The sequence below is a fragment of the Mobula hypostoma genome (genome assembly GCF_963921235.1).
Source record: "Mobula hypostoma chromosome 8 unlocalized genomic scaffold, sMobHyp1.1 SUPER_8_unloc_7, whole genome shotgun sequence".
NCBI classification, from domain to species: Eukaryota; Metazoa; Chordata; class Chondrichthyes; order Myliobatiformes; family Myliobatidae; genus Mobula; species Mobula hypostoma.
In genome coordinates, this window is record NW_026948130.1 from 243,398 (window position 1) to 271,296 (window position 27,899).

General features: G+C 52.2%; 1 protein-coding gene and 1 pseudogene across 2 annotated transcripts; one reads left to right on the plus strand and one right to left on the minus strand.

Annotated features, from left to right (window-relative positions):
- The first annotated feature begins 1,762 nt into the window (after positions 1-1,762).
- Positions 1,763-7,525, plus strand: LOC134341216 (trypsin-like). 2 transcript variants are annotated; one of them, XM_063039047.1, is made up of 6 exons: positions 1,763-1,802; positions 2,404-2,563; positions 5,307-5,557; positions 6,633-6,642; positions 6,752-6,881; positions 7,376-7,525. In XM_063039047.1, exons 1-6 carry the CDS (start codon positions 1,763-1,765, stop codon positions 7,523-7,525), a joined length of 741 nt encoding a protein of 246 aa, XP_062895117.1. The 2 variants fall into 2 exon arrangements, with proteins under 2 accessions (XP_062895117.1, XP_062895118.1); XM_063039048.1 differs by lacking the exon at positions 6,633-6,642 and having other exon boundaries at positions 6,745-6,881.
- A 3,400-nt stretch (positions 7,526-10,925) lies between these two features.
- On the minus strand, positions 10,926-23,984 carry LOC134341214 (trypsin II-P29-like; annotated as a pseudogene).
- Positions 23,985-27,899: the final 3,915 nt, after the last annotated feature.

Genomic DNA, 27,899 nt, shown 5'->3' on the forward strand with positions numbered 1-27,899 from the left:
CAGTGGTGGGTAAATTGATGAAAGTATTCTTAGAGATGGTAGGTATAATTATCTGGATAGACAGGGTCTGAATAGGAACAGTCAACATAGATTTCTGTGTGGAAGGTCATGTTTGACAAACCTCATTGAATTATTTGATCAGGTTACTAATAAAGTTGACAAGGGTAAAGCGGTGGATGTTGTCTATATGGACTTCAGTAAGGCCTTTGACAAGGTTCCACAGGGAAGGTTAGTTAGGAAGGTTCCATCATTAGGCATTAATATGGAAGTAGTAAAATGGATTCAGCAATGGCTGGATGGGAGATGCCAGACAGTAGTGGTGGATAACTGTTTGTCAGGTTGGAGGCCATGACTAGTGGTGTGCCTCAGGGATCTGTACTGGGTCCAGTGCTGTTTGTCATATACATTAATGATCTGGATGATGGGGTGGTAAATTGGATGAGTAAGTATGCAGATGATACTAAGATAGGTGGAGTTGTAGATAATGAAGTAGGTTTTCAAAGCTTGCAGAGAGATTTAGGCCAGTTAGAAGAGTGGGCTGAAAGATGGCAGATGGAGTTTAATGCTGATAAATGTGAGGTGCTGCATTTTGGTAGGACTAATCAAAATAGGACATACATGGTAAATGGTAGGGCATTGAAGAATGCTGCAGAACAGGGGGATCTAGGAATAATGGTGCATAGTTCCCTGAAGGTGGAATCTCATGTGGATAGGGTGGTGAAGAAAGCTTTTGGTATGCTGGCCTTTATTAATCAGAGCATTGAGTATAGGAGTTGGGATGAAATGTTGAAATTGTATAAGGCATTGGTAAAGCCAAATTTGGAGTATTGTGTACAGTTCTGGTCACCAAATTATAGGAAAGATGTCAATAAAATTGAGAGAGTACAGAGGAGATTTACTGAAATGTTGCCTGGGTTTCATCTCCTAAGTTACAGAGAAAGGTTGAACAAGTTAGGTCTTTATTCTTTGGAGCGTAGAAGGCTGAGGGGAGACTTGATAGAGGTGTTTAAAATTATGAGGGGGATTGATAGTGTTGACGTGGATAGGCTTTTTCCATTGAGAGTGGGGGAGATTCAAACAAGAGGATATGAGTTGAGAGTTAAAGGGCAAAAGTTTAGGGGTAACATGAGGGGGAACTTCTTTGCTCAGAGAGTGGCAGCTGTGTGGAACGAGCTTCCAGCAGAAGTGGTTAAGGCAGGTTCGATGTTGTCAATTAAAGTGAAATTGGATAGATATATGGACGGGAAAGGAATGGAGGGTTATGGGCTGAGTGCAGGTCGGTGGGACTAGGTGAGAGTAAGAGTTCGGCACGGACTAGAAGGGCCGAGATGGCCCGTTTCCGTGCTGTAATTGTTATATGGTTATATAACAGCCCGGCTCTCTCTCCAGTTCTCCGCCTCTCTTCCGCCTTCCTCGGGGAGATCACCTCCCACACTGTCCATTGCGTCCCTGATAGAGTAGAGACCACCCCACCCCCCCCCGCCCACCTCCACCACAGTGATTTCCCTGGGATCGGTGACATCCCCCACCCTTACCTCGCTTCTCGTCCTTGACCACTCAGCATTGAGGCTGGGAATCTGACAGCTGACTCTCCTCCCCCACACTCTGTCTGCTTCCCACCCACTGCCCAAGGGCAGGACGTCTTGTAACTGCCCCGAGGTCCCCCAGCAGCTGCAACGCTCCCTCCGATAAGGGTCCCTAGTACAGGATAAAAGCCCCCTCGGCACCCGCCGTGCCTCCGTCTCCGGGCATCGCAGTCACCATGAAGACCCTCGTGTTCTTTGCCTTCCTCGGGCTTACTGGTAGGTCCATTGCTGACAGCCCTCCCTCCCCGTCTTGTCCTTCCCACCCACCTCCTACCTTTCCCTCGTTGCCTACCCTCTCTCCCAATCTCTTCTTTCCATTCTCTAACCTCTTTACCCCTCTACACCCCCGCTCAAATATCCACCTCCGTATATGTTCTCCTCTTCCCTCCACCCTCCTTTCCCCAGTCCCCTCCTACTCTCTCCGTCCCTCTCAACACCCTCTTTTCCTCTCTACCCTTCCCTATCCTCCACCTTTTCCTATCAGCTATCTCCCTGTTCCCTCGACTTCGCCTCTTCCTCACATCTCCCTCTTCCCTACACCCTCCTCTCCTACCTCGATCCCTCCCTCTCCCTCCTTATCCTCATTCCTGTCTCTTCTTCCCATCTGCCCCACCTACTCTCCCCTCCTCATTTCCACCACACACCTTACCTCCTCTCCCTCTTCTCCTCTGCACCTTTCCTTCCCAGATCTCACCTTCTACACTTCTCCCCATCTGACTCTCGACCACACTCGGTTTCCTTCTCTCCCTCCCCTTTCTCTCTCTACTCACCATTACTCCCCTTACAATCAGTCTAACCATGTTCTCTGCCCCCTTAGCCGCCGCTCCCACCAGCGACGACGACAAAATCATCGGGGGGTACGAGTGTCCTAAACACTCCACCCCCTGGATCGTCTCACTCAACATCGGCTACCACTTGTGTGGTGGGTCGCTCATCAGCGAGAACTGGGTGGTGTCCGCTGCCCATTGCTACCAGAGGTAAGTCTGGCAAAGGGGAGGGGAACGGTTTAGGCCCAGTCGAGCGTACCCTTCCAGCCCCTACACCCCTCACTCAGTGTCTGTAACCTCCTTCGGCCCTACACTCTTCCCCGTCTCTGTGATGTTCTCCGGCAGCTGCACCTCTTCCCGTCTCTGTGATCCCATCCGGTTCATACACACTTCTCCATCTCTGTTGCACCCTCTGGCCCCTACACCCTCACAGTCTCTCTGACCCTCTCCGGTCCCTATATCCCCCACACTCTCTCTGACCCTCTCCGGCCCCTACATCCCTCGCAGTCTCTCTGACCCTCTCCGGTCCCTAAACTCCTCCATCTCTCTGACCCTCTCCGGTCTCTACACCCTTCACAGTCTCTCTGACCCTCTCCGGTCCCTACATCCCTCACAGTCTCTCTGACCCTCTCCGGCCCCTACATCCCTCGCAGTCTCTCTGACCCTCTCCGGTCCCTAAACTCCTCCATCTCTCTGACCCTCTCCGGTCTCTACACCCTTCACAGTCTCTCTGACCCTCTCCGGTCCCTACATCCCTCACAGTCTCTCTGACCCCCTCCGGCCCCTACACCCTTCACCGTCTCTCTGACCCTCTCCGGTCCCTACACCCTTCACAGTCTCTCTGACCCTCTCTGGTCCCTACACCCTTCACAGTCTCTCTGACCCTCTCCAGCCCCTACATCCCTCACAGTCTCTCTGACCCTCTCCAGTCCCTACATCCCTCACAGTCTCTCTGACCCTCTCCGGCCTCTACATCCCTCCCAGTCTCTCTGACCCTCTCCAGCCCCTACATCCCTCACAGTCTCTCTGACCCCCTCCGGTCCCTACACCCTTCACCGTCTCTCTGACCCTCTCCGGCCCCTACACCCTTCACAGTCTCTCTGACCCTCTCCGGTCCCTACATCCCTCACAGTCTCTCTGACCCTCTCCGGCCTCTACATCCCTCCCAGTCTCTCTGACCCTCTCCAGCCCCTACATCCCTCACAGTCTCTCTGACCCCCTCCGGTCCCTACACCCTTCACCGTCTCTCTGACCCTCTCCGGCCCCTACACCCTTCACAGTCTCTCTGACCCTCTCCGGTCCCTACACCCTTCACAGTCTCTCTGACCCTCTCCGGTCCCTACACCCTTCACAGTCTCTCTGACCCTCTCCAGCCCCTACATCCCTCACAGTCTCTCTGATCCTCTCCTGCCCCTACATCCCTCGCAGTCTCTCTGACCCTCTCCAGCCCCTACATCCCTCACAGTCTCTCTGATCCTCTCCTGCCCCTACATCCCTCGCAGTCTCTCTGACCCTCTCCGCACCTGCATCCCTCACAGTCTCTCTGACCCTCTCCGGCCTCTACACCCACACAGTCTCACTGACCCTCTCCGGCCTCTACACCCTTCACCGTCTCTCTGACCCTCTCCGGCCCCTACACCCTTCACAGTCTCTCTGACCCTCTCCGGTCCCTACACCCTTCACCGTCTCTCTGACCCTCTCCGGCCCCTACACCCTTCACAGTCTCTCTGACCCTCTCCGGTCCCTACACCCTTCACAGTCTCTCTGACCCTCTCCGGCCCCTATATCCCTCACAGTCTCTCTGACCCTCTCTGTTCCCTAAACTCCTCCGTCTCTCTGACCCTCTCCGGTCCCTACACCCTTCACAGTCTCTCTGACCCTCTCCGGTCCCTACACCCTTCACCGTCTCTCTGACCCTCTCCAGCCCCTACATCCCTCACAGTCTCTCTGATCCTCTCCTGCCCCTACATCCCTCGCAGTCTCTCTGACCCTCTCCAGCCCCTACATCCTTCACAGTCTCTCTGATCCTCTCCTGCCCCTACATCCCTCGCAGTCTCTCTGACCCTCTCCAGCCCCTGAATCCCTCACAGTCTCTCTGACCCTCTCCAGCCTCTACACCCACACAGTCTCACTGACCCTCTCCGGCCTCTACATCCCTCCCAGTCTCTCTGACCCTCTCCAGCCCCTACATCCCTCGCAGTCTCTCTGACCCTGTCCAGCCCCTACATCCCTCACAGTCTCTCTGATCCTCTCCTGCCCCTACATCCCTCGCAGTCTCTCTGACCCTCTCCGGCCCCTGCATCCCTCACAGTCTCTCTGACCCTCTCCAGCCTCTACACCCACACAGTCTCACTGACCCTCTCCGGCCTCTACATCCCTCCCAGTCTCTCTGACCCTCTCCAGCCCCTACATCCCTCGCAGTCTCTCTGACCCTCTCCAGCCCCTACATCCCTCACAGTCTCTCTGATCCTCTCCTGCCCCTACATCCCTCACAGTCTCTCTGACCCTCTCCGGCCTCTACACCCACACAGTCTCACTGACCCTCTCCGGCCCCTACACCCCTCACAGTCTCTCTGACCCTCTCCGGCCTCTACACCCACACAGTCTCACTGACCCTCTCCGGCCTCTACACCCACACAGTCTCACTGACCCTCTCCGGCCCCTACACCACTCACAGTCTCTCTGACCCTCTCCAGCCCCTACACACCTCACAGTCTCTCTGATCCTCTCCGGTCTCTAAATTCCTCCGTCTCTCTGACCCTCTCCGGCCCCTACATCCCTCACAGTCTCTCTGACCCTCTCCAAGCCCTACACCCCTCACCGTTTCTGTTACCCCCTGCACCCTTCTCCTTCCCCCCCCTGTGACCCCTTCCGGCCCTATTTGCTGGGGACAGGTGTACAGCGACGTTTTCCCAAGGGTTGTGACTAGTCTGCTGCCTCCGCCTCCCCGCAGACATATGTGGGTGATGTTGGGTAAACACGACATCATGGCTGTGGAAGAGACGGAGCAGTTAATCGAATCGGAGGTGGTTCTCCGCCACTCCCTGTACAACTCCGACACCCTGGACTACGATATCATGCTGATCAAACTGTCGCAGCCCGCCGTTCTCAACCGCAACGTGGCCGCCATTCCGCTCCCAACGCAGTGCCCAATGGCAGGCGATGAGTGTCTCATCTCCGGCTGGGGCAACACCAAGGACCCAGGTGAGGATCGGGGAGAGGGTGATGGGAAAGTGGGCGGAGGGAGAGTGCAGACAGGGAGAGAGGTGCTTATGGGGGTCGGGGAGGGAGGGAAAGGGAGGGGGTGATGGGACAGGACGAGGAGGAGGGGGAAGGAATGACAGCTGTAAGAGAGCAGGTAAGGGAGAATGAAAAGACGGAGAGAGTGAGGAGGTAGAGATTTAAAGAGAGAGACAGCTGGCAAGAGTCGGAAGATGGGAGAGTAATAGAGAGAGAGAGAGAGACAAAGTGTGACTGTAGGTAAGTGAGAAAGGATGAGAAGGGAGCGAACGGGGGAGGGGGTGAGGGGATAGGAGAGCGGGGAGGAGAAGGGTGAAGGAGAGAGACGGAGTCGGGGAGAATGAGAGAGAAAGTGAGAGTGTGGGTAAAGGAGAAGAAAAGAGAGTGAGGCGAAAGTGGGGTGAGAGGGGGCAGACATAGAGGGAGGAGGGAGGAATGGGGAACAAGCAGAGAGAAGGAGGGAGAGAACAGCGGTAGCAAAGAGAGTATGGGGAGAGAGAGGTGGCAGGAGGGTGGATAAAGAGAAAGAGGGAGAGAAAGTGTGAGATTGTGCGAGATGGAGTGAGGGAGCCGGCAAGGAAGAAGGGAAGAGGCGGGGAAGCTTGTAGGAACAGATAGTGGTAGGGAGAGATGCGAGGGGAGAGAGTGTGAGAGAGGGAGAAAGAGAGAGACGGGAGAGCAAAGGGAGGGATGAGAGAGGGCGGGCGGGGAGAGAGGTAAAGAGAGAGAGAGAGAGAGCGAGAGCGGAAGAAAGAGCGCATGGGGGAGAGGGAGGGGTGAGAGAGAGAAAGATTGTGGGGCGGGGGAGGCAGATGTCTGGAAGGTTCCGGGAGTGCACAGGGGAAGAGTTTCACATCCAGCGAGGGAGGGAGATGGTGTCTGGAACTTCCTCCAGCACCATCAGTACCATTCGACTCTGGGACCGGAGTTGGGGGCGTTGAGCTCCTGGGGTTCAGGGGTGGCGTGGGAAAAAGAGAGGGTGCCTACGGTGAGATCTGAAGGCGGCAACAATCCCAATAGATAATAGGGTAGAGTAGAGGGGCTGATTAGCCTCTCTCATGCCGAGGGACGTCGCGTCGCTCTGGGGAGTGGTTGCTGGCTCTAACGTTCTCCCCCAACCCCTCTCCACACCCCGGCCTGTGCGTACCCAGCCGTCAGCGGTGACCGGTTACAGTGTCTGAAAGCCCCCATCGTCAGCCAGACGCTCTGCAAGAAATCGTATATGGAGGTGATCACCAACAACATGATATGCCTCGGATTCCTGGAGGGAGGCAAGGATTCCTGCCAGGTACAGCAAAACTCGTCACTCCGACCCCTACTCCCTCCCCCCATTCACTGTGACCCACTCCGGCCCTAGTACATCCCGTCTCTGAGACCCCCTCCCTCCCCCTCTCTGTGATCAACTCCCTCTCTCGGCGCTTATAGCGCTTCTCCGGCCCCGACAACCAGCTCCCTTCCCTCTCCACTATCGGTGGGAGATGGGGGAGAGCTGTAAAGAATTACACCCCTTCTCCATTTTCCCCTTCCTCCGATCTCGACCTGTCCACCATCAATTCCCTCTCTCCGCCATTGCGACCGTGCCTTCAGCTGTCCGATCATTGCGCTATGGAATTCCCTCCACACTCTCGCAAATTGACCAACGCTGCTCTCCCCACCCACCCCACTGCCTGACCCTCATGAATGTCCAGCTGCTAGGGGAGGCGGTGAAACATCTACCGAACGTCCTACGCCTCGGTCCCTTCGAGCCGGTGACGGAATCCGTGTCCCCGTCCTTCCCTACAGGGTGACTCTGGCGGACCAGTGGTGTGTGACGGGGTGCTCCAAGGTGTGGTCTCCTGGGGCTACGGATGCGCGGAGAGGTTTTACCGCGGTGTCAACACTCGCGTCTGCAACTTCGTCTCCTGGATTGAGGAAACGATGGCAGCGAATTAAAGACCCCACCTCCCGCTCCGGAGGCTCTGTAATAAATCTGCAAATAAATCAATAAGATTGTTGTCTGGACTCCTGCTGTCTTTATTCCCGGCTCTGACGAGCTCGTCCGTGTCCCGGTCTGGGATCACGGCCTTCCTGTACACTGGTTGTCTCTGTGCTCGGCAAATGTCACTTATCGGGAGAGTGTTATCGCACTGTTCTCCTGCTCCGAATCCAGGGGTTTGGATCCTGGAACAGTGCACGGTGCTCCCGGTGTGGGTTTGACTCAGGAATACGGAGACGAACTGTGCACGGTGCTCCCGGTGCGGGTTTGACCCAGGGACACGGAGACGAACAGTGCACGGTGCTCCCGGTGTGGGTTTGACTCAGGGATACGGAGACAGGACCTGTGTACGGTGCTCCCGGTGTGGGTCAGACCCAGGGACACGGAGACAGGACCTGTGTACGGTGCTCCCGGTGTGGGTCAGACCCAGGGACACGGAGACAGGACCTGTGCTCGGTGCTCATAGTGTGGGTCTGACCCAGGCATACGGAGACTGGAACTGTGCACGGCGCTCCCGGTGTGGGTATGACCCAGGGACACGGAGACAGGACCTGTGTACGGTGCTCCCGGTGTGGGTCTGACCCAGGGATACGGAGACAGGACCTGTGTACGGTGCTCCCGGTGTGGGTCTGACCCAGGGACACGGAGACTGGAACTGTGCACGGTGCTCCCGGTGTGGGTCTGACCCAGGGACACGGAGACAGGACATGTGCACGGCGCTCCCGGTGTGGGTATGACCCGGGGACACGGAGACAGGACCTGTGTACGGTGCTCCCGGTGTGGGTATGACCCGGGGACACGGAGACAGGACCTGTGTACGGTGCTCCCGGTGTGGGTCTGACCCAGGGATACGGAGACAGGACCTGTGTACGGTGCTCCCGGTGTGGGTATGACCCAGGGACACGGAGTTTAGAACTGTGCACGGTGCTCCCGGTGTGGGTCTGACCCAGGGACACGGAGTCTAGAACTGTGCACTGCAGGGTCGATATTCCGAAACTTTCCCAGTGGCAAAGGTGTCTGAAACATAAGTGCTTTGGTATTCGGTCAGAGATTTAGTTGGGGGATGTGAAAGACAATATTTTCACCTCGGGGTGGGGTCTAGATCGCACTGCCTGAGGAGGTTGGTTGGTGAGAGGGACTCTCAGCAAACTCAGCATCCGGACAAGCAATGGAACAGCCGAGGCATAGAGAGGGGCGGGCCGAGTGCTGGAGATTGGTGTTGGTGGGTCAGCAGGAACGCAAAAGGTCGAACGGCCTGTTTGTGTGATTCCGTTGTAGTTTGAAAGAAATACCGTAGAACACCTACCAAACGCCGTGAGACCACAGTTGGGAAACACTGTCCTGTTCTTGTCTGAAACGGAGACGCGACGCTGGAAACACGCAGCAGGTGGGGCAGCGTCTGAGAATGGGGACACAGGGTCATCAGGTCCGGGTCAGGAGTCCTCGCCAGAATTGTGAAAGATTACTGTCCCAAACCACCGCTTTTCTCTCTCTCTTTAGACCTGCGGAATTAATTCTACTCAAAATATCCGATTGAGATCAATTAATAAGGAGGGATTCGCAGGATTTGGATGAGTGAAGGGGATTGGGGCTGAGGGAAGAGATCAGGATCAGGAATATGATGGCAGGAAGGAGAACAGCTCCGTCTATTTCTGACGTTCCATCGAAACATACAACTGGACGATCTGAAAACCTTCCTGGCTCTCTCTCCTATCACAAAAGGACACAGGTTTAAGATGCTTTGGAGAAGGTACAGAGGAGATGTTAGGTGTAAGTTTTTTACTCAGAGAGTGATGAGTGTGTGGAATGGGCTGACGGCAACGGTGGTGGAGGCGGGTACGAGAGGGTCTTTTAAGAGACTTTTGGATAGGTACATGGAGCTTAGAAAAATAGAGGGCGATGGGAAAGTCTAGTAATTTTTAAGGCAGGGACATTTTCGGCACAGCTTTGTGAGCCGAAGGGCTTGTATTGTGCTGTAGGTTTTCTATGTTTCTATCAGATTCCTTCTTCTTTAGTCCTGTATCTTTTGCATGTCACCTAGTCTCACCTATTACCTATCACCTGCCAGTTTCCCCTCACCCTACTTTCTCATTCTGGGTCCTGCTCTCGTTCTCGCCAGTCCTGATGATGGGTCACGGTCTGAAACGTCTGTAAGACTCCTTACAGAATCTTCGGAGTGGGAGGCGAGGACTTTAATTCGATGCGATCACATTTTTGATCAAGGAGATGAAGATGCTTCCCGGCCTGCTGAGTTGCTGAATTTGTTCGTGTTCCTCAATAATTTCGGCATCTGCAGAATCTCTAATGCTCTGGTCTGTTGCTGTCTGGTCTACAGCAGCTACTAGACGAGAATAGGGCATCATATCCATGGGTCAATGATCGTCACTGTCAATAAGATTGAAAGAGTGCAGAGAGAAATCATATTCATTTTGCCGGGACGTGCGGGTCTGAATTTTAGTGAAAGTTTGAAGACATTCGGACTTCTGTTAGAGTGCCACCCAGACAGAGCATTCCCTCCGTTAGTCCATCGAGATAGTGGGTCTCACCCAGCTTCCCTCAGCCTACTCCCCCCGTTTATCCGTAAGCACATCCTTCTTCAGACCTTAGTCACCCCACTGGGTCTGGATCCCGTGTGTGTGGTGTGTGTGTGTGTGTGTGTGTGTGTGTGTGTGTGTGTGTGTGTGTGAGAGAGAGAGAGAGAGAGAGAGAGAGAGGGAGAAGATATCTGTGAGATACGAGAGATACGAGCTGTGTGTGTGTGAATTGGGATGGCGACGGAGAATAAGCATATAGAGTGATAGACCGCCGAAACAGGCCCTTTGGCCCAACTCATCAATGCTGACCAGTGAGTCTACATCAGCTGGTCAGATTTTCCCGCGTTTGGCCCATTTCGTTCTGACCCTTTCCTGTCTTCGCACCAGAAGGTGTCTTTTAAATGTTGTTCAAAGTACCTGCTCCCATCACTTCCTCTGACAGCTCGATCCACTCACGGACACCAGGGTGGGTGTAAAACATTCCTCTCAGATCTCCTTTAAACCTTTTTGCCTCTCACCTTAAATCTGTGCTATCTAGTTTTCTAGTTTTCGACTTTCCTACCCCAGGAAAAAGACTCCAGTGAAACGTTTCTGTTTCAGTGCCATCTGGACAGAGCATTTCGCGTGTTCGTCCATCGCGATAGTACAAAAGGAAGGGAGAGAGTAGAAAATAGTGTTACAGAGAGGATGCTGTGTCGGCTTATGTGGGAAGAAAGAGTTGGATTGATCTTAGAGTTGGTCAGAAAGTCAGCACAAACTCATGGTTGCACTGTGCTGTATCTATGACCTAAGTCTAAATAAAAAGAATCGCCAAAATTTCAGGTTGAACATGATAAGATTTTTATTGAAACTTGGAGGCTCTAGTTTGCTGCCATTGTCTCCGTGATCCAGTCGATGTAGTTGCAGACTTTGGTGTAAACCCCGGGATATCCCTTCATTGCACAACCCAGCCCCCAGGAGACGATTCCTTCCAGCTTCCCATGACATACCACGGGACCCCAGAATCACCCTGTGGAGAGGATATCAGATTGTATTAATACATTTAACCACGTTTGGTTTAGTTCCATCCAAACCGTTCCTATCCAGGAATGGGCAGGAATGGTTACTTCGAGTGCCAGGCTTTAGATGTTTCAGAAAGGACAGGGAGGGAGGCAAAAGAGGTGGGGCGTGGCACTGCTGATCAGAGATAGCGTCACGGCTGTAGAAAAGGAGGAAGTCATGGAGGGGTTGTCTACGGAGTCTCTGTGGGTGGAAGTTAGGAATAGGAAGGGGGTCAATAATTTGACTAGGTGTTTTTTACAGACCACCCAATAGTAACAGGGACATCGAGGAGCAGATAGGGAGACAGATTCTGGAAAGGAGTAACAATAACAGTGTTGTTGTGGTGGGAGATTTTAATTTGCTAACTATTGATCGGTATCTCCCCAGAGTGAGGGGTTCAGATGGGGTGGCGTTTGTTAGGTGTGTTCAGGAAGTTTCTTGGCACAATATGGAGATAAGCCTACAAGAGGAGAGGCTGTACTTGATTGGTATTGGGAAATGAACCTGGTCAAGTGTCAAATCTCTCAGTGGAACAGCATTTTGGAGATAGTGATCACAATTCTATCTCCTTTACCATAGCACTGGAGAGGGATGGGAACAGACAAGTTAGGGAAACAATTAATTGGAGTAAGGGGAGATATGAGGCGATCAGGCAGGAACTTAGAAGCGTATATTGGAAACAGATGTTCTCAGGGAAATGTGCAGAAGAAATGTGGCAAATGTTCAGGGGATTTTTGCGTGGGGTTCTGTGTAGGTACGTTCCAATGAGACAGGGAAAGGATGGTAGGGTACAGGAACCCTGGTGTACAAAGACTGTTGTAAATCTCATCAAGAAGAAAAGAAGAGTTCACAAAAGGTTCAAAAAGCTAGGTAATGATAGGAATCTAGAAGATTATAAGGCAAGCAGGAAGAAGCTTAAGAGTGAAAATTAGGAGAGCCAGAAAGGGCCATGAGAAGGCCTTGGCAGACAGGATTAAGGAAAACCCCAAGGCATTCGACAAATATGTGAAGAGCAAGAGGATAAGTCGTAAGAGAATAGGACCAAGCAAGTGTCACAGTGGAAAAGTGTGTATAGAACTGGAGGAGATAGCAGAGGTACTTAATGAATACTTTGCTTCAGTATTCACTACGGAAAAGGATCTTGGTGGTTGTAGGGATGACTTGCAGCAGATTGAAAAGCTTGAGCTTGTAGATGTTAAGAAAGAGGATGTGCTGGAACTTTTGGGAAGCATCAAGTTGGATAAGTCACCGGGACCAGATGAGATGTACCCCAGGCTACTGTGGGAAGTGAGGGAGGAGATTGCTAAGCCTCTGGCAATGATCTTTGCATCATCAATGAGGACGGGAGAGGTTCTGGAGGATTAGAGGTTTGCGGATGTTGTTTCCTTATTCAAGAAAGGGATTAGAGATAGACCAGTGAGCCTTACTTCAGTGGTTGGTAAATTGATGGAGAAGATCCTGAAAGGCAGGAATTATGAACATTTGGAGAGGCATAATAGGATTAGAAATAGTCAGCATGGCTTTGTCAAAGGCAGATTGTGCCTTATGAGCCTGAATGAATTTTTTGAGGATGTGACTAAACACATTGATGAAGGTAGAGCCGTAGATGTAGTGTATATATATTTTAGCAAAGCATATGATAAGGTGCCCCATGCAAGGTTGATTGAGAAAATAAGGAGACATGGCATCCAAGGGGACATTGTTTTGTGCATCCAGAACTGGCTTGCCCACAGAAGGCAAAGAGTGTTTGTAGATGGGTCATATTCTGCATAGAGGCCAGTGACCAGTGGTGTGCCTCAGGGATCTGTTTTGAGACCCCTACTCTTGGTGATTTTTATAAATGACTTGGATGAGGAAGTGCAGGGATGTGTTAGTAAATTTACTGATGATACAAAGTTTGGGGTGTTGTGGATAGTGTGGAGGGCTGTCAGAGGTTACAGCGGGAAATTGCTAGGATGCAAAACTAGGCTGGGAAGTGGAAGATGGAGTTCAACCCAGGTAAGTGTGAGGTGGTTCATTTTGGTAGGTCAAAAATGATGGCAGAATGCAGCATTAATGGCAAGACTCTTGGCAGTGTGGAGGATCAGAGGGATGTTGGGGTCTGAGTCCGTGGATACCCAAAGCTGCTGCGCAGGTTGACTCTGTGGTTAAGAAGGTCTACGGTGCATTGGCCTTCATCAATTGTGGGATTGAGTTTAAGGGCAGAGAGGTAATGTTACAGCTATAATAGGACCCTGGAGAGCCAGGTGATAGAGAAGGGACGTGCTCAGACCGGTGGTTTGAGATGAGTCTATTTTAATGTGAGGAGCATTATGAATAAAGCGGATGAGCTTAGAGCGTGAATCAGTACTTGGAGCTATGATGTTGTGGCCTTTACAGAGACTTGGATGGTGCAGGGGCAGGAATGGCTACTTCAAGTGCCAGGCTTTAGATGTTTCAGAAAGGGCAGGGATGGAAGGAAAAGAGGTGGGGCATGGCACTGTTGATCAGAGATAGTGTCACGGCTGCAGAAAAGGAGGAAGTCACGGACGGGTTGTCTACGGAGTCTTAGTGGGTGGAAGTTCGGAATAGGAGGGGGTCAATAACTGTACTGGGTGTTTTAATAAACCACCCAATAGTAACAGGGACATTGAGGAGCAGATAGGGAGACAGATTCTGGAAAGATGTAATAATAACAGGGTTGTTGTGGTGGGAGATTTTAATTTCCCAAGTATCAATTGGCAAGTCCCTAGAGCGAGGGGTTTAGATGGTGTGGAATTTGTTAGGTGTGTTCAGGAAGGTTTCTTGACACAATATGTAGATAAGCCTACAAGAGGAGAGGCTGTACTTGATTTGGTATTGGAAAATGAACCTGGTCAGGTGTCAGGTCTCTCGGTGGGACAGCATTTTCGAGATGGTGATCATAACTCTATCTCCTTTACCATAGCATTGGAGAGGGATAGGAACAGACAAGTTGGGGAAATGTTTTATCGGAGTAAGGGGAAATATGAGGCTATCAGGCAGGAACTTGGAAGCATAAACTGGAAATAGATGTTCTCAGGGAAACATACGGAAGCAAGGACATGGCAGACCAATTGAATAATTACTTTGGTTCTGTCTTCACTAAGGAGGACATAAATAATCTTCCAGAAATAGTAAGGGACAGAGGGTCCAGTGAGATGGAGGAACTGAGCGAAATACATGTTGGTAGGGAAGTGGTGTTAGGTAAATTGAAGGGATTGAAGGCAGATAAATCCCCAGGGCCAGATGGTCTGCATCCCAGAGTGCTTAAGGAAGTAGCCCAAGAAATAGTGGATGCATTAGTGATAATTTTTCAAAACTCGTTAGATTCTGGACTAGTTCCTGAGGATTGGAGGGTGGCTAATGTAACCCCACTTTTTAAAAAAGGAGGGAGAGAGAAACCGGGGAATTATAGGCCGGTTAGCCTAACGTCGGTGGTGGGGAAACTGCTGGAGTCAGTTGTCAAGGATGTGATAACAGCACATTTGGAAAGCGGTGAAATGATCGGACAAAGTCAGCATGGATTTGTGAAAGGAAAATCATGTCTGACGAATGTCATAGAATTTTTTGAGGATGTAACTAGTAGAGTGGATAGGGGAGAACCAGTGGATGTGGTATATTTGGATTTTCAAAAGGCTTTTGACAAGGTCCCACACAGGAGATTAGTGTGCAAACTTAAAGCACACGGTATTGGGGGTAAGGTATTGGTGTGGGTGGAGAATTGGTTAGCAGACAGGAAGCAAAGAGTGGGAATAAACGGGACCTTTTCAGAATGGCAGGTGGTGACTAGTGGGGTACAGCAAGGCTCAGTGCTGGGACCCCAGTTGTTTACAATATATATTAATGACTTGGATGAGGGAATTAAATGCAGCATCTCCAAGTTTGCGGATGACACGAAGCTGGGTGGCAGTGTTAGCAGTGAGGAGGATGCTAAGAGGATGCAGGGTGACTTGGATAGGTTGGGTGAGTGGGCAAACTCATGGCAGATGCAATTTAATGTGGATAAATGTGAAGTTATCCACTTTGGTGGCAAAAATAGGAAAACAGATTATTATCTGAATGGTGGCCGATTAGGAAAAGGGGAGGTGCAATGAGACCTGGGTGTCATTATACACCAGTCATTGAAAGTGGGCATGCAGGTACAGCAGGCGGTGAAAAAGGCGAACGGTATGCTGGCATTTATAGCGAGAGGATTCGAGTACAGGAGCAGGGAGGTACTACTGCAGTTGTACAAGGCCTTGGTGAGACCACACCTGGAGTATTGTGTGCAGTTTTGGTCCCCTAATCTGAGGAAAGACATCTTTGCCATAGAGGGAGTACAAAGAAGGTTCACCAGATTGATTCCTGGGATGGCAGGTCTTTCATATGAAGAAAGACTGGATGAACTGGGCTTGTACTCGTTGGAATTTAGAAGATTGAGGGGGGATCTGATTGAAACGTATAAGATCCTAAAGGGATTGGACAGGCTAGATGCGGGAAGATTGTTCCCGATGTTGGGGAGGTCCAGAACGAGGGGTCACAGTTTGAGGATAGAGGGGAAGCCTTTTAGGACCGAGATTAGGAAAAACTTCTTCACACAGAGAGTGGTGAATCTGTGGAATTCTCTGCCACAGCAAACTGTTGAGGCCAGTTCATTGGCTATGTTTAAAAGGAAGTTAGATATGGCCCTTGTGGCTGCAGGGGTCAGGGGGTATGGAGGGAAGGCTGGGTTCTGAGTTGGATGATCAGCCATGATCATAATAAATGGCGGTGCAGGCTCGAAGGGCCGAATGGCCTACTCCTGCACCTATTTTCTATGTTTCTATGTTTCTAAATGTGGCAAATGTTCAGGGGATATTTGCGTGGGGTTATGCATAAGTACGTTTCAATGAGACAGGGAAAGAATGGTAGGGTACAGGAACCGTGGTGTAGAAAGGCTGTTGTAAATCTAGTCAAGAAGAAAAGAAGAGCTTATGAAAGTTTCAAAAAACTAGGTAATGATAGAGATAGGAATGATAGGAATGAAATTCAGAGAGCCAGAAGGTGGCCATGAGAAGGCCTTGGCGGGCAGGATTAAGGAAAACCCCAAGGCATTCTACAAGTATGTGAAGTGCAAGACGATACGATGTGAGAGAGCTGTACCAATCAAGTGTGACAGTAAAAAAGTGTGTACGGAACCGAAGGAGATAGCAGAGATACTTAATGAATACTTTGTTTCAGTATTCACTATGGAAAAGGATATTCGTGTTTGTAGTGATGACTTGCAGCAGACTGAAAAGCTTGACCATGTAGATATTAAGGGAGAGGATGTGCTTGAGCTTTTGGAAAGCATCAAGTTGGATAAATTTCCGGGACCGGACGAGGTATACCCCAGGCTACAGTGGGAAGCGAGGGAGGAGATTGCTGAGCCTCTGGCGATTATCTTTGCATCATCAATGAGGACGGGAGAGGTTCCGGAGGACTGGAGGGTTGCCGATGTTCTTCCCTTATTCAAGGAAGGGAATAGAGATAGCCTAGGAAATTATAGACCAGTGAGTCTTACTTCTGTGTTTGGTAAGTTGATGGAGAAGATCCTGAGAGGCAGGATTTATGCACATTTGGAGAGGCATAATATAATTAGGAATAGTCATCATGGCTTTCTCAAAGGCAGGTCATGCCTTCCAAGCCTGATTGAATATTTTGAGGATGTAACTAAACACATTGATGATGGAAGAGCAGTAGATGTAGTGTATATGGATTTCAGCAAGGCATTTGATAAGGTACTCCATGCAAGGCTTATTGAGAAAGTAAGGAGGCATGGGATCCAAGAGGACGTTGCTTTATAGATCAAGAACTAGCTTGCACACAAAATGCAAAGAGTGGTTGTAGACGGGTCATATTCTGCATGGAGGTCGGTCACCAGTGGTTTGCCCCAGGGATCTGTTTTGGGACCCCTACTCTTCGTGATTTTTATCTTCCTGGATGAAGAAGTGGAGGGATGGGTTAATAAATTTGCTGATGATACAAAGGTTGGGGGTGTTGTAGATAGTATGGAGGGCTGTCAGAGGTTACAGCGGGACATCGATAGGATACAAAACTGGGCAGAGAAGTGGCAGATGGAGTTCAACTCAGATAAGTGTGAGTGGTTCATTTTGGTAGGTCAAATATGATGGCAGAATATAGCATTAATGGTAAGACTCTTGGCAGTGTGGAGGATCAGAGTGATCTTGGGGTCCGAGTCCATAGGACACTCAAAGCTGCTGCGCAGGTTGACTCTGTAGTTAAGAGGGCATATAGTGCAATGGCTTTCATCGATCTTGGGACTGAGTTTAGGAGCCGAGAGGTAATGTTCCGGCTCTCTGGAACCCTGGTCAGACCCTACTTGAAGCACTCTGCTCAGTTCTGGTCACCTCACTATAGGAAGGATGTGGAAATCATAGAAAAGGTGCAGAGGAGATTTATAAGGATGATGCCTGGATTGTGGAGCATGCCTGATGAGAATAGGTTGAGTGAACTCGGTCTTTTCTCCTTGGGGTGACGGAGAATGAGAGGTGACCTGATAGAGGTGTACAAGATGATGAGAGGCATTAATCATGTGGATAGTCAGAGGCTTTTTCCCAAGGCTGAAACGGCTTGCACGATAGGGCATAGTTTGAAGGTGCTTGGAAGTAGGTACAGAGGTGATGTCAGGGTTAAGTTTTTTACGCAGAGAGTGGCGAGTGCGTGGAATGGGCTGCCGGCGATGGAGTTGGAGGCAGAAACAACAGGCTCTTAGATAGGTACATGGAGCTGAGAAAAATAGAGGGCTATGAGTAACACTAACTAACTTATATGGTAAGGACATATTGCAGGAGGAGTCCTGCCTCAGGATCTGAGTCTGGGTCTCCGAGGATTATTCGGCCCATCCTGACACGGTGAGGTGGGACGGTGAGAGCGGACTGAAATGTCTACTAGCTCCGACTCCTGCCACAGCCCAGGGTTTAGCCTCGCCCCTTACCTAGGTTCAGCCTGGTTTTCAATGAGTCACCCTCCCACATGCCCCACTATTGCAGCACTACATTTTCATAACCCCAACCACAACCCTCTACAACAGGCTCCGCCCCTCGAAAGACTGCTCCATACGTCAGGTATCACCACCTTTACCCTGGGACACGCCCCTTAGCCTTGGTCCCGCCTCCTTACCTGACAGGCGTCCTTGCCTCCCTCCATGAAACCAGCACAGAACATATTGCCGGAGATCCTTCCCGGATTGGCCGCCAGACAGGTCGTGACGGAGAGCACCAGGATCTCAAGGCACTGCAGCTTGGCCGGGTACTCCACTGGAGGAACGAGGGCAGAGAAGTCAGGAGGAATGGCCCTGGCACAGTCCCTTTGGCCACACACTTACCTGCTGACCCAGGCAATTCCACTCGCGTCGGGAGTGCATTCCAGGTGTCATCTGCGGACCCCGACTGCCACCTCCTCTCGCACCTTCTCATACCCACCACTCTGGGTTTCACCACGCACCCACCCGCTCCACATCCCCATCCTCCTTCCCTCACCTACCCACCTCCCCTACCACTAAACCTCCTCCCCAGTCCCTTCACACACCCACCATTTGGATGGAAAACTCTCTTTTCAGTTACATACCCCTCGTTGTGTTGAACGCTCTCCTCCTTCCCTTTTTCAATACCTCCGCCTCCGTGCTTTCTCCTCAAACATCTCCTCTCCACCCACACTTGTTTCGCCAAGCTGCTTCACACTCCAGTCATTCTGGATTGACACCCCTCCCTCGGGCACCCTTCTCTCCTCATCCACTCCTCCTCCTCCCACTACCTTCAGGTACTCCTTCCCACCTCCCTCCTCCCATATCGCCTTTCCCACCTGCTCCCACTGCTCCTCCTCCCCCCACTCCCACTGGTACCCCTCCCTACCTCCCTCCTCCCATATCGCCTTTCCCACCTGCTCCCACTGCTCCTCCTCCCCCCACTCCCACTACCCACGGGTACCCCTCCCTACCTCCCTCCTCCCATATCACCTTTCCCACCTGCTCCCACTGCTGCTCTTCCCCCCACTCCCACTGGTACCCCTCCCTACCTCCCTCCTCCCATATCGCCTTTCCCACCTTGCTCCCACTGCTCCTCCTCCCCCCACTCCCACTACCCACGGGTACCCCTCCCTACCTCCCTCCTCCCATATCGCCTTTCCCACCTGCTCCCACTGCTCCTCTTCCCCCCACTCCCACTACCCACGGGTACCCCTCCCTACCTCCCTCCTCCCATATCGCCTTTCCCACCTGCTCCCACTGCTCCTCCTCCCCCCACTCCCACTACCCACGGGTACCCCTCCCTACCTCCGCCGCAGCTCTCCTTCCCCTCATCCTTCCCCTCTCTCCCAACTCTCCCCTTTCCAGTCTCCTCAGGTATCTTCCCCACTTCCTGCTCACCTGTTCCTCCCCATCCTCTCACCTTCTTTGCCTATCCACAGGTATCATTCACTCCTTCACCTCCTACCTCCGCTTCCCGCAGCTCTCCTCCTCCTCCTCCTCCTCTTTATAGTTATTTGCTCCACCTTCACCCCTTTATCCTCTCATTAGACCTCCACCACTTCCATCTCCCCTCCGACCCGGGAGTCCTCCCCTCCGCGACCCCGGCCGGGGTTACTCACCGCTATCGGTAAGCAGATTACCCCACCCAGAAACGAGGCACTGGAGGCCGGCTTTCGGGCGGCTGCTGGAGAGCGGCACCGGCTGCGCGTTGCAGTCGAAGATGATCGGGGCGGCAAGCCGCAGCAACATGATGTTGTCGAGGCTGCGGGGGTTGCAGAAGGGGTGCGGGATGACCTGGGCCACGGGCAGCCGCTGCTCCGTGCCTTCCTCCACAGTGGTGTCGTGCTCGCCCACGTGTGCGATCAGCGTGTCCGCCCTGCGCCGGGACATGGAGAGCGAGGATCAGTCGTGCGGAGGGAGAGAGAAGGGGGCGACAGGTGTAGGGGCGGAGGGGAAGAAAAAGATGAGGACCGGGGGACACCGAGGTACGCCTTCTGCTGCGAGGGAAGGGTCAACCAAAGGGAGGGAAGGGGAGAAGACGATGGGGGTGAGGGGGGAGCGAGCGAAGCGCAGGGAAGGGAAAACACCGTGTGCTGGGTGCGGGGTCCGAGCGTGGGTCAGCATTGGGGCGTGACGGGAGAAGGGAGAGTGGGAGAGGCGTCAAATGGACAGGGAGGGAGGGGAAGCACATAGTGGTGAGGGTTGGAGTGCGTGGATCCACCGTGAGGATGACCAGGACGGGGAGACGGAAGAGAGAAGGGGAAGGGAAGAGGATGAGGGAGCCACAGGGACGGGGAGGGGGCGGGAGAAGGGAGAAGAACACAGGGGTCTCACACTGATCCGCCCTGTGTCCGGGGAGAGAACCAATAGCCGTGGGGAGGGGTGGAGCGGGAAGAAGAGTTGGAGAAGGGGGAGGATACATGAGGGAAGGAACACACACAAAATGCTGGAGGAACTCAACAGGCCAGGCAGCATTCATGGAAAAGAGTACAGTCGACGTTTTGAGTGACTCCTCAGCAGGACTGGACAAAAAAAGATGAGGAGTAGTTAAAATGTGGGGAAGGGGAGGAAATACAGAAGGTGACAGGTGAAACCGGGAAGGGAAGGGGTGAAGAAAAGAGCAGGGAATTTGACTGATGAAAGAGATACAGGGCTGGAGAAGGGGCAATCTAATAGGAGAGGGCAGAATGCTATGGAAGGAAGAAGAAGGGGAGGAGCACCACGGGGTGCCGACGAGCAGGCAAGGAGATAAAGTGGGAGAGGGGAAAAGGGGATGGGAACTGGTGAAGTGGGGGGGGGGTGGAATTACCGGAAGTTCGAGAAATGGATGCTCATGTCATCAGGTTGGAGGCTACCCAGATGGGATGTAAGATGTTGTTCCTCCAACCTGCGTGTGGCCTCATCGCGACAGTACAGGAGGCCGTGGATAGACATGTTGAAATAGGAAAGGGAAGGAGAATTGAAATGGGTGGCCACCGGGAGATCCCACTTTTTCTGGTGGACGGAGTGTAGGTGCTCGGGGAAGCAGTCTCCCAATCTCCGTCGGGTTTCACCGATAAACAGGCGGCCACACCAGGAGTACCGGATACAGTAAATGGCTCCAACAGACTCGCCGGTGTAGTGTCGCCTCACCTAGAAGTACTGTTTAGGGCCCTGAGTATGATAGTGAGGGAAGAGGTGTAGGGAGAGGAGGGAGAACAGTGGGGAGGGACCAATGGACAAGGGATTCGCGCAGGGATCGTTCCCTGTGGAAAGCAGAAAGTGGGGGCGGTGGGGAGGGAAGTATGTATTTTGGTGGTGGGATCCTGTTGAAGTTGGCGGATGTTTCGGAGAATTATGCGCTGGACGCGGAGGCTGGTGGGATGGTAGATGAGGACACGAGGAACTCTATCCCTGATGGGGTGGCGGGAGGACGGGGCGACAGCAGACATGCGTGAAATGGAAGAGATGCAGTGGAGGAAGGGAAGCCCCTTTCTTCTTTCTAGAATGAAAAGTCTCATCCTGAGAGCAGATGCGGTATAGACCGAGGAAATGAGAGAAAGGGATGGCCTATTTATAAGTAATTGTGGGAAGAGGTGTGGTCTAGGTAGTTGTGAGAGTCCATGTGTTTATGATAGACATCAGTTGATAACCTGTCTCTGGAGAGAGAGACAGAGAGACTGGGAAAGGGAATGGATGTCGATAAGCTTGTCTCCAGATATAAAGACAGAAAGATCGAGAGAGGGGAGGGAGAGACATCTTCTCTCACCCCATCCTCCCGCTGCCCTACCAGGGATAGACTTCCTCTTGTCTTCACTGACCTCCGCGTCAAGCACATAATTCTCCGAAACATCCGCCATCTCCAACGAGATCCCACCACCAAGCACATCTTTCCCTCCCGCCCTTCCCACTTTCTACTTTACGCGACTCCCTTGTCCACTTCCCTCCCCACTGATCCCCATCCTGGTCACAGTCAGATTGGAGGATCAACACCTTTATACGGTCTGGGTAGCCTGCCACCTGAAGGCCTGAACGTCGATTTCTCCGACTTCCAGTAATGCCCACTCTCCTTCACTAGTCGTATCCCCTTTTCCCTCTATCACCTTATCTCCTTGCCTTCCCATCGCCTCTCCCTGGTGCTCCTCCCCTTCTTCCATGGCCTTCTGTCCTCTCCTATTAGATTCCCCCTTCCGCAGCCCAGTATCTGTCACCAATCTTTACTTCCCTGCTCTTAACTTCGCCCCCCCCCATCCCTTTCCCGGTTTCACCTGTCACCTTCTATTTCTTCCTCCCCCCCCCCCCCCCCAGCTTCTTACTCTGACTTCTCATCTTTTTTTCCTTCAGTCCTGCCGAAGGGCCTCGGCCGGAATCGTCAACTGTACTTTTTTCCAACGATGCTGCCTGGCCTGCTGAGTTCCTCCAGCATTTTGTGGGCGTTGCTCGGATTTCCAGCATCTGCAGATTTTCTCTGTTTGTGACAGGAGGGAAGGAGGTGGGCAGGGGACATACAAATGTCCGCCCTGTACTCTGCGGGTGGGGGTACTCAGTCAGCGGTGTGGAGTGAGGGAGGGAAGACGGGGAAGGTTGGGGAGAGCGCAGATGGGGGTCGAAGGGGTGTGGGGGTAGAAGTGAGAAGCCAGGTCCGCCCTTCACCGGGGAAAGAGCGAGTCGGCCGCGAGGAGGAAAACGAGACAGGACCGATCTGGAGAGGAGACGGGAGACGCAGGGGCTGCGGAGGAAAGGGAGACATGAGAAATGGAGGGGGGGCAGAGGGTGGGTACATACACGGGTCATCTCTTTTCCGCAGGGAAGTTAGGTGACCCAGCCGGGGGAAAGGTGGGGAGGAAGAACCCAGGGTGGGGAAATTGGGGGGTGGGAGGGAAAGATGTGTCTGGTGGTGGGATCCCGTTGGAGATGGGGGAACTTGTGGAGAATTATGTGCTGGACACGAGGCTGGTGGGGTGGTAGCTGAGGACAGGAGGAACCCTTTTATTCGAGGAGAGGCCGCGGTTCAGTCGATGCACGCTGCATATCCTCAGGTCGCTGGGGTGACGGGGTTACAGGAAGAGGGGTAACGCAGGGTGTGGAGGGAAGGGACTTGGGTCGATGGAGGGTGCGGGGGGTACCCGGGTAGTGATAGGGGACGCAGGGGTTTGAGGAGGGAAGCGATGCAGAGGCAGTGGGCTGATGGAAGGGACGGGCGGAGCCGGCTTTGGGGAAGGAGGGGGACACAGGTAGTGGGTGTGAAGGACGGGACGGCGTGGGCAGCAGCTGAGACGGAGGATGTTACTGAGGCGCTCGGATCGAACCCCGGAGCTCGGTACTTACGGCTGCCCGCAGTGCGTGGCGGAGAGGATCCAGTTTTCGTTAATAATGGAGCCCCCGCACCAGCGGTACCCCTGGGTGGTCAGGAAAACCTGCCAAGGCTGCGACGCGGCTGGCACCCATATCCGTTAATGATCTTATCATGGTCAGCTGCTGCTGCGGAGAGAGAAACCGGGCTCGTTACCGCAGACACCGTCGCCCACCTCCTTCCGTCGACACGGAAACAACGGTCACCTCGAGGGAGCGGCGGAGAGGAGGGAGTGGGGGAGGAGGGTAGAGAGGGAAAGAGAAAGGGAAGGAAAAGACATAGGAAAATGAGGAAAAAGAGAAAGAGGGAAAGAGGAAGAGAGCGGCGGAGAAATAGGGGAGAGGGGGAAAGAGAGAAAGGTGAAAAGAAAGGGAAAGAATGAAAGAGGAAAGGGAGAAAGATGTAGAGAGGGGGAGGAGAGAAATCGAGAAGAGCCAAAGAAGGAGAGAGGGGAAAGGAGAGGAGGAGAGAGCGGAGAGAACGAGAGAGAGAGAGGGCAGAGAGAGAAGCAAATAAAGAAAGGGGTAGAGAAACAGTGAGGAAGAAAGAGAAATAAATAAGAGAGGGAGGGAGGACGGTTTGGATTGTGACAGCCGGGAGACGGCGTCTTTCTCTCTCCGGGAATCGTAGTCCCATGAGTAAATCGCCGGCCTCTGCCCTGGAGACTTTGTGTCCCGAGGGTCCTTCTTACCCCAGTTCCTTCTCCCCACCCCCTCCAACTCGGTCACCTGCTGCGGCCAGGCTGACGGAGGGAATCCAGAAACCCCGCATGGTGACCAGCGGCTGCAAGTCCCCACCGTAGCGTGGCCCGCGGATTCCTGCCTTTTATACACCCCGACCACACCTCAGCTCCCGTCGGAGACAGAGCATCTCCGGGACGGAGGACGACAGCAGGGAGAGTTCCCAGGGCGGGCCTTGAGATGACCAGCCTTGACGCCCGTCCCGCTGAGAACAGCACAGATGGTGGCGGGAGCAGAAAGAGTCTGGGCTTGGAGGGAGGAGGATAGGGGTGGGCAGCGTACCCCCATCGCCACGAACCGTGATCGGGCAATACCCACACCTCAGTGAAGTCTGGAGGACAGAGAACGACGAATCCGGTGGTAGACGCCCGAAGTGTCAAGGCCGCTGCCCCTGACGTCCTCCAGACCGCACTGATCTCCATTCCGCTAACAGCATTCACCTGCCAGTCGTTGCAGACTTACCAACTGCAGCCTGTTTACACCCAGTTCTCATCCACAGTCCTCGAGCCGGTCTCAACCAGTTGATCCTAGTTTTCGGCCCCCCTGCCGAAAGTTTACATGTTGCCTTTTGTGTTTCGTTTCTATTATCTCTGATTTTTTTTTGGTTCTCGTGGCTTGTTACTTAGCGGTCTATTAATAATGTTATTTTTCACTGCTGAATCGTTTCCGCTGCTCTGTTTCTGGGTCAAAACATCTCCTGACATGAGGAGACACCCCAGGTCACTGGGGTCGGAGGTCCGTGCGAGACCTGGGGTCGAGAACCGAAGGTCAACACCACAGTCCTGCGGTTGATACCCAGAGGTTGGCGAAGTCCAAGATGTCTCAAGGTTTCAGACTGTGCGTGTGTGAACGGGTGGGAGGGAGGAAAGGGGCTTGTTTTGCTGCTGTGTTGTTGTTGGTGGTGGTTATGTTTGTGTTCTTCTGCTGAACATGCTGGGCGCCGGGTTGCATGGCAACACTTGCGGGCTGCCCTCAGCGTATTCCAGGGTTGCGTTGTTCGTTAAGGCCAGCGACATTTTTCACTGTTTCCTTTGATGTACATGTGATAAGTAAATGAATCTTAATATGAATTCTCTCCAGACTCCCATCCCCCAGGACTCTGGCTGTCACCCGGATACCGGGGTGGGCGTGATACACAGCAGCCAATTAATCCACTACTTGTCGCGGCTTCTGGGAAACTTTAAGTGTCACAGTTAATCTGGACCATTTTCCCCAGGGTGGGGATTTCCAATATAATATTAGTGGCAGGATTTGTACATCATTGTTGTAGAGAAGGATGTTGGAGTCCAGGTTCAGAGCTCGCTGAATGTGGCCACACAAGGCAGAGGGCTGTGAAGACTGTGTATGGCGTGCTTGCCTTTATCGGTCGGAGTGTTGAGTTAAGAAGGTATGTTGCAGTTTTATAAAAGTGGTCAGGCCACATTTGGAGTATTGCGTTCATTTCTGGTCACCCTATTGCAGGAAGGATGTTGAGCTTTGAAATGGGTGTAAAAGTGGTTCACCAGGATTCTCAAACGTAAACAACAGGAATTCTGCAGATGCTGGAAATTCAAGCAACGCACATCAAAGTTGCTGGTGAACGCAGCAGGCCAGGCAGCATCTCTAGGAAGAGGTATAGTCGATGTTTCAGGCCGAGACCCTTCGTCAGGACTAACTGAAGGAAGAGTTAGTAAGAGATTTGAAAGTGGGAGGGGGAGATCCAAAATGATAGGAGAAGACAGGAGGGGGAGGGATGGAGCCAAGAGCTGGACAGGTGATTGGCAAAGGGGATATGAGAGGATCATGGGACAGGAGGTCCGGGGAGAAAGACAGGGGGGTGGGAGGACCCAGACGATGGGCAAGGGGTATAGTCAGAGGGACAGAGGGAGAAAAAGGAGAGTGAGAGAAAGAATGTGTGTATAAAAATAAATGATGGATGGGGGTACGAGGGAGAGGTGGGGCATTAGCAGAAGTTAGAGAAGTCAATGTTCATGCCATCAGGTTGGAGGCTATCCAGCCGGAATATAAGGCGTTGTTCCTCCAACCTGAGTGTGGCTTCATCTTTACAGTAGAGGAGGCCGTGGATAGACATGTCAGAATGGGAATGAGATGTGGAATTAAAATGTGTGGCCACTGGGAGATCCTGCTTTCTCTGGCGGACCGAGCGTAGGTGTTCAGCAAAGCGGTCTCCCAGCCTGCATCGGATCTCGCCAATATATAGAAGGCCACATCGGGAGCACCGGACACAGTATATCACCCCAGCTGACTCACAGGTGAAATGTCGCCTCACCTGGAAGGACTGTCTGGGGCCCTGAATGGTGGTAAGGGAGGAAGTGTAAGGGCATGTGTAGCACTTGTTCCGCTTACCAGGATAAGTGCCAGGAGAGAGATCAGTGGGGAGGGATGGGGGGGACGAATGTCGACTGTACCTCTTCTTAGAGATGCCGACTGGCCCGCTGCGTTCACCTGCAACTTTGATGTGTGTCACCAGGACTCTGCCTGGATTACAGGACATTACAAGCAGATGTTTGACAAACTTAGATTGTTTTATGCGAAGCGGCGGGGGCTGTGGGGGGAACCTGACAGAAGTTTATAAAGTCAGGGCATAGACAGAGTGAACATAGTCCAAAACATTTAATATCAGAGGGCAGCCACTTAATGTGAGAATGAGAAAGTTTAAAGGAGATGTGTGGGTGAAGTTTTGTTTTGGCCCAGACAGTGTTGGGTGCTTGGAATACGCTGCTAGGAGTGGTGCTGGAGGAAGATATAATAAGACCATAAGATATAGGAGCAGAATTAGGCCATTTGACCCATCAGATCTGCTCTGCCATTTCATCATGACTGATCCGTCTATCCTCTCAAACCCAGTTTCCTGCTTTTTCCTGGTATCATTTTCTGCTCCGACCAATCAAGAATCTATCAACCTCTGCCTTAAAAATACATACATACATAAAAATACATTGGCCTCCACAGCTGCCTGTGACAATGAATTCCACAGATTCACCACTGTCTGGCTAAAGAAATTCCTCCTCATCTCTGTTCTAGAATGACACTCCTCTATTCTGAGTCTTGGACTTTCCCACCATAGGAAACAACCCTCTCCACATCTGCTCTATCAAGGCCTTTCACCATTTGATAGGTTCCAATCAGCTCACCCCTCATTCCATTGAATACTTGCCTTGAGCCATCTAAGGCTCTTCATAAGCCAAATCTGGAATAACTTCTCCGAACCTCCTTTGAACCCTCTCCTTTTCTGCACATCCTTTCTAAGATAAGGGGCACAAAACTGCTCACAATACTCCAAGAGAGGCCTCACCACTGATTTATAAAGTCATAACATTACATCCTTGCTTTTATATTCTAGTCCTCCTTGAAATATATGCTAACATTGCATTTGCCTTCCTCACTACAGACTCAACCTGCAAATTATCCTATTGGGAATCCTGCACAAGGGCTCCCAAGTCCCTTTGCATCTCAGATTTTTGTGTTTTCTCCCCATTTGGAAAATAGTCAACCCTTTCATTTCTTCTACCAAAGCGTATGACCATACACTTCCCGACACTGTATTTCATCTGACACTCATTTTCCCATTCTCCTCATTTGTCTATGTCTTTCTGTTGCCTCTCAACTTCCTCAAAGCTACCTGCCTCTCCATCTTTCTTCATTTCCCCTGCAAACTTTGCAACAAAGCCATCAATTCCATCATCCAAATCATTGACA

Excerpts from the sequence above, each read along its gene's own strand:
- LOC134341216 (XM_063039047.1), top strand. The coding sequence starts at position 1,763 with ATGAAGACCCTCGTGTTCTTTGCCTTCCTCGGGCTTACTG. Across the intron at positions 2,564-5,306 it reads GCTGCCCATTGCTACCAGAG|ACATATGTGGGTGATGTTGG; the intron begins GTAAGTCTGGCA and ends GCCTCCCCGCAG. Across the intron at positions 6,882-7,375 it reads GAGGCAAGGATTCCTGCCAG|GGTGACTCTGGCGGACCAGT; the intron begins GTACAGCAAAAC and ends CCTTCCCTACAG.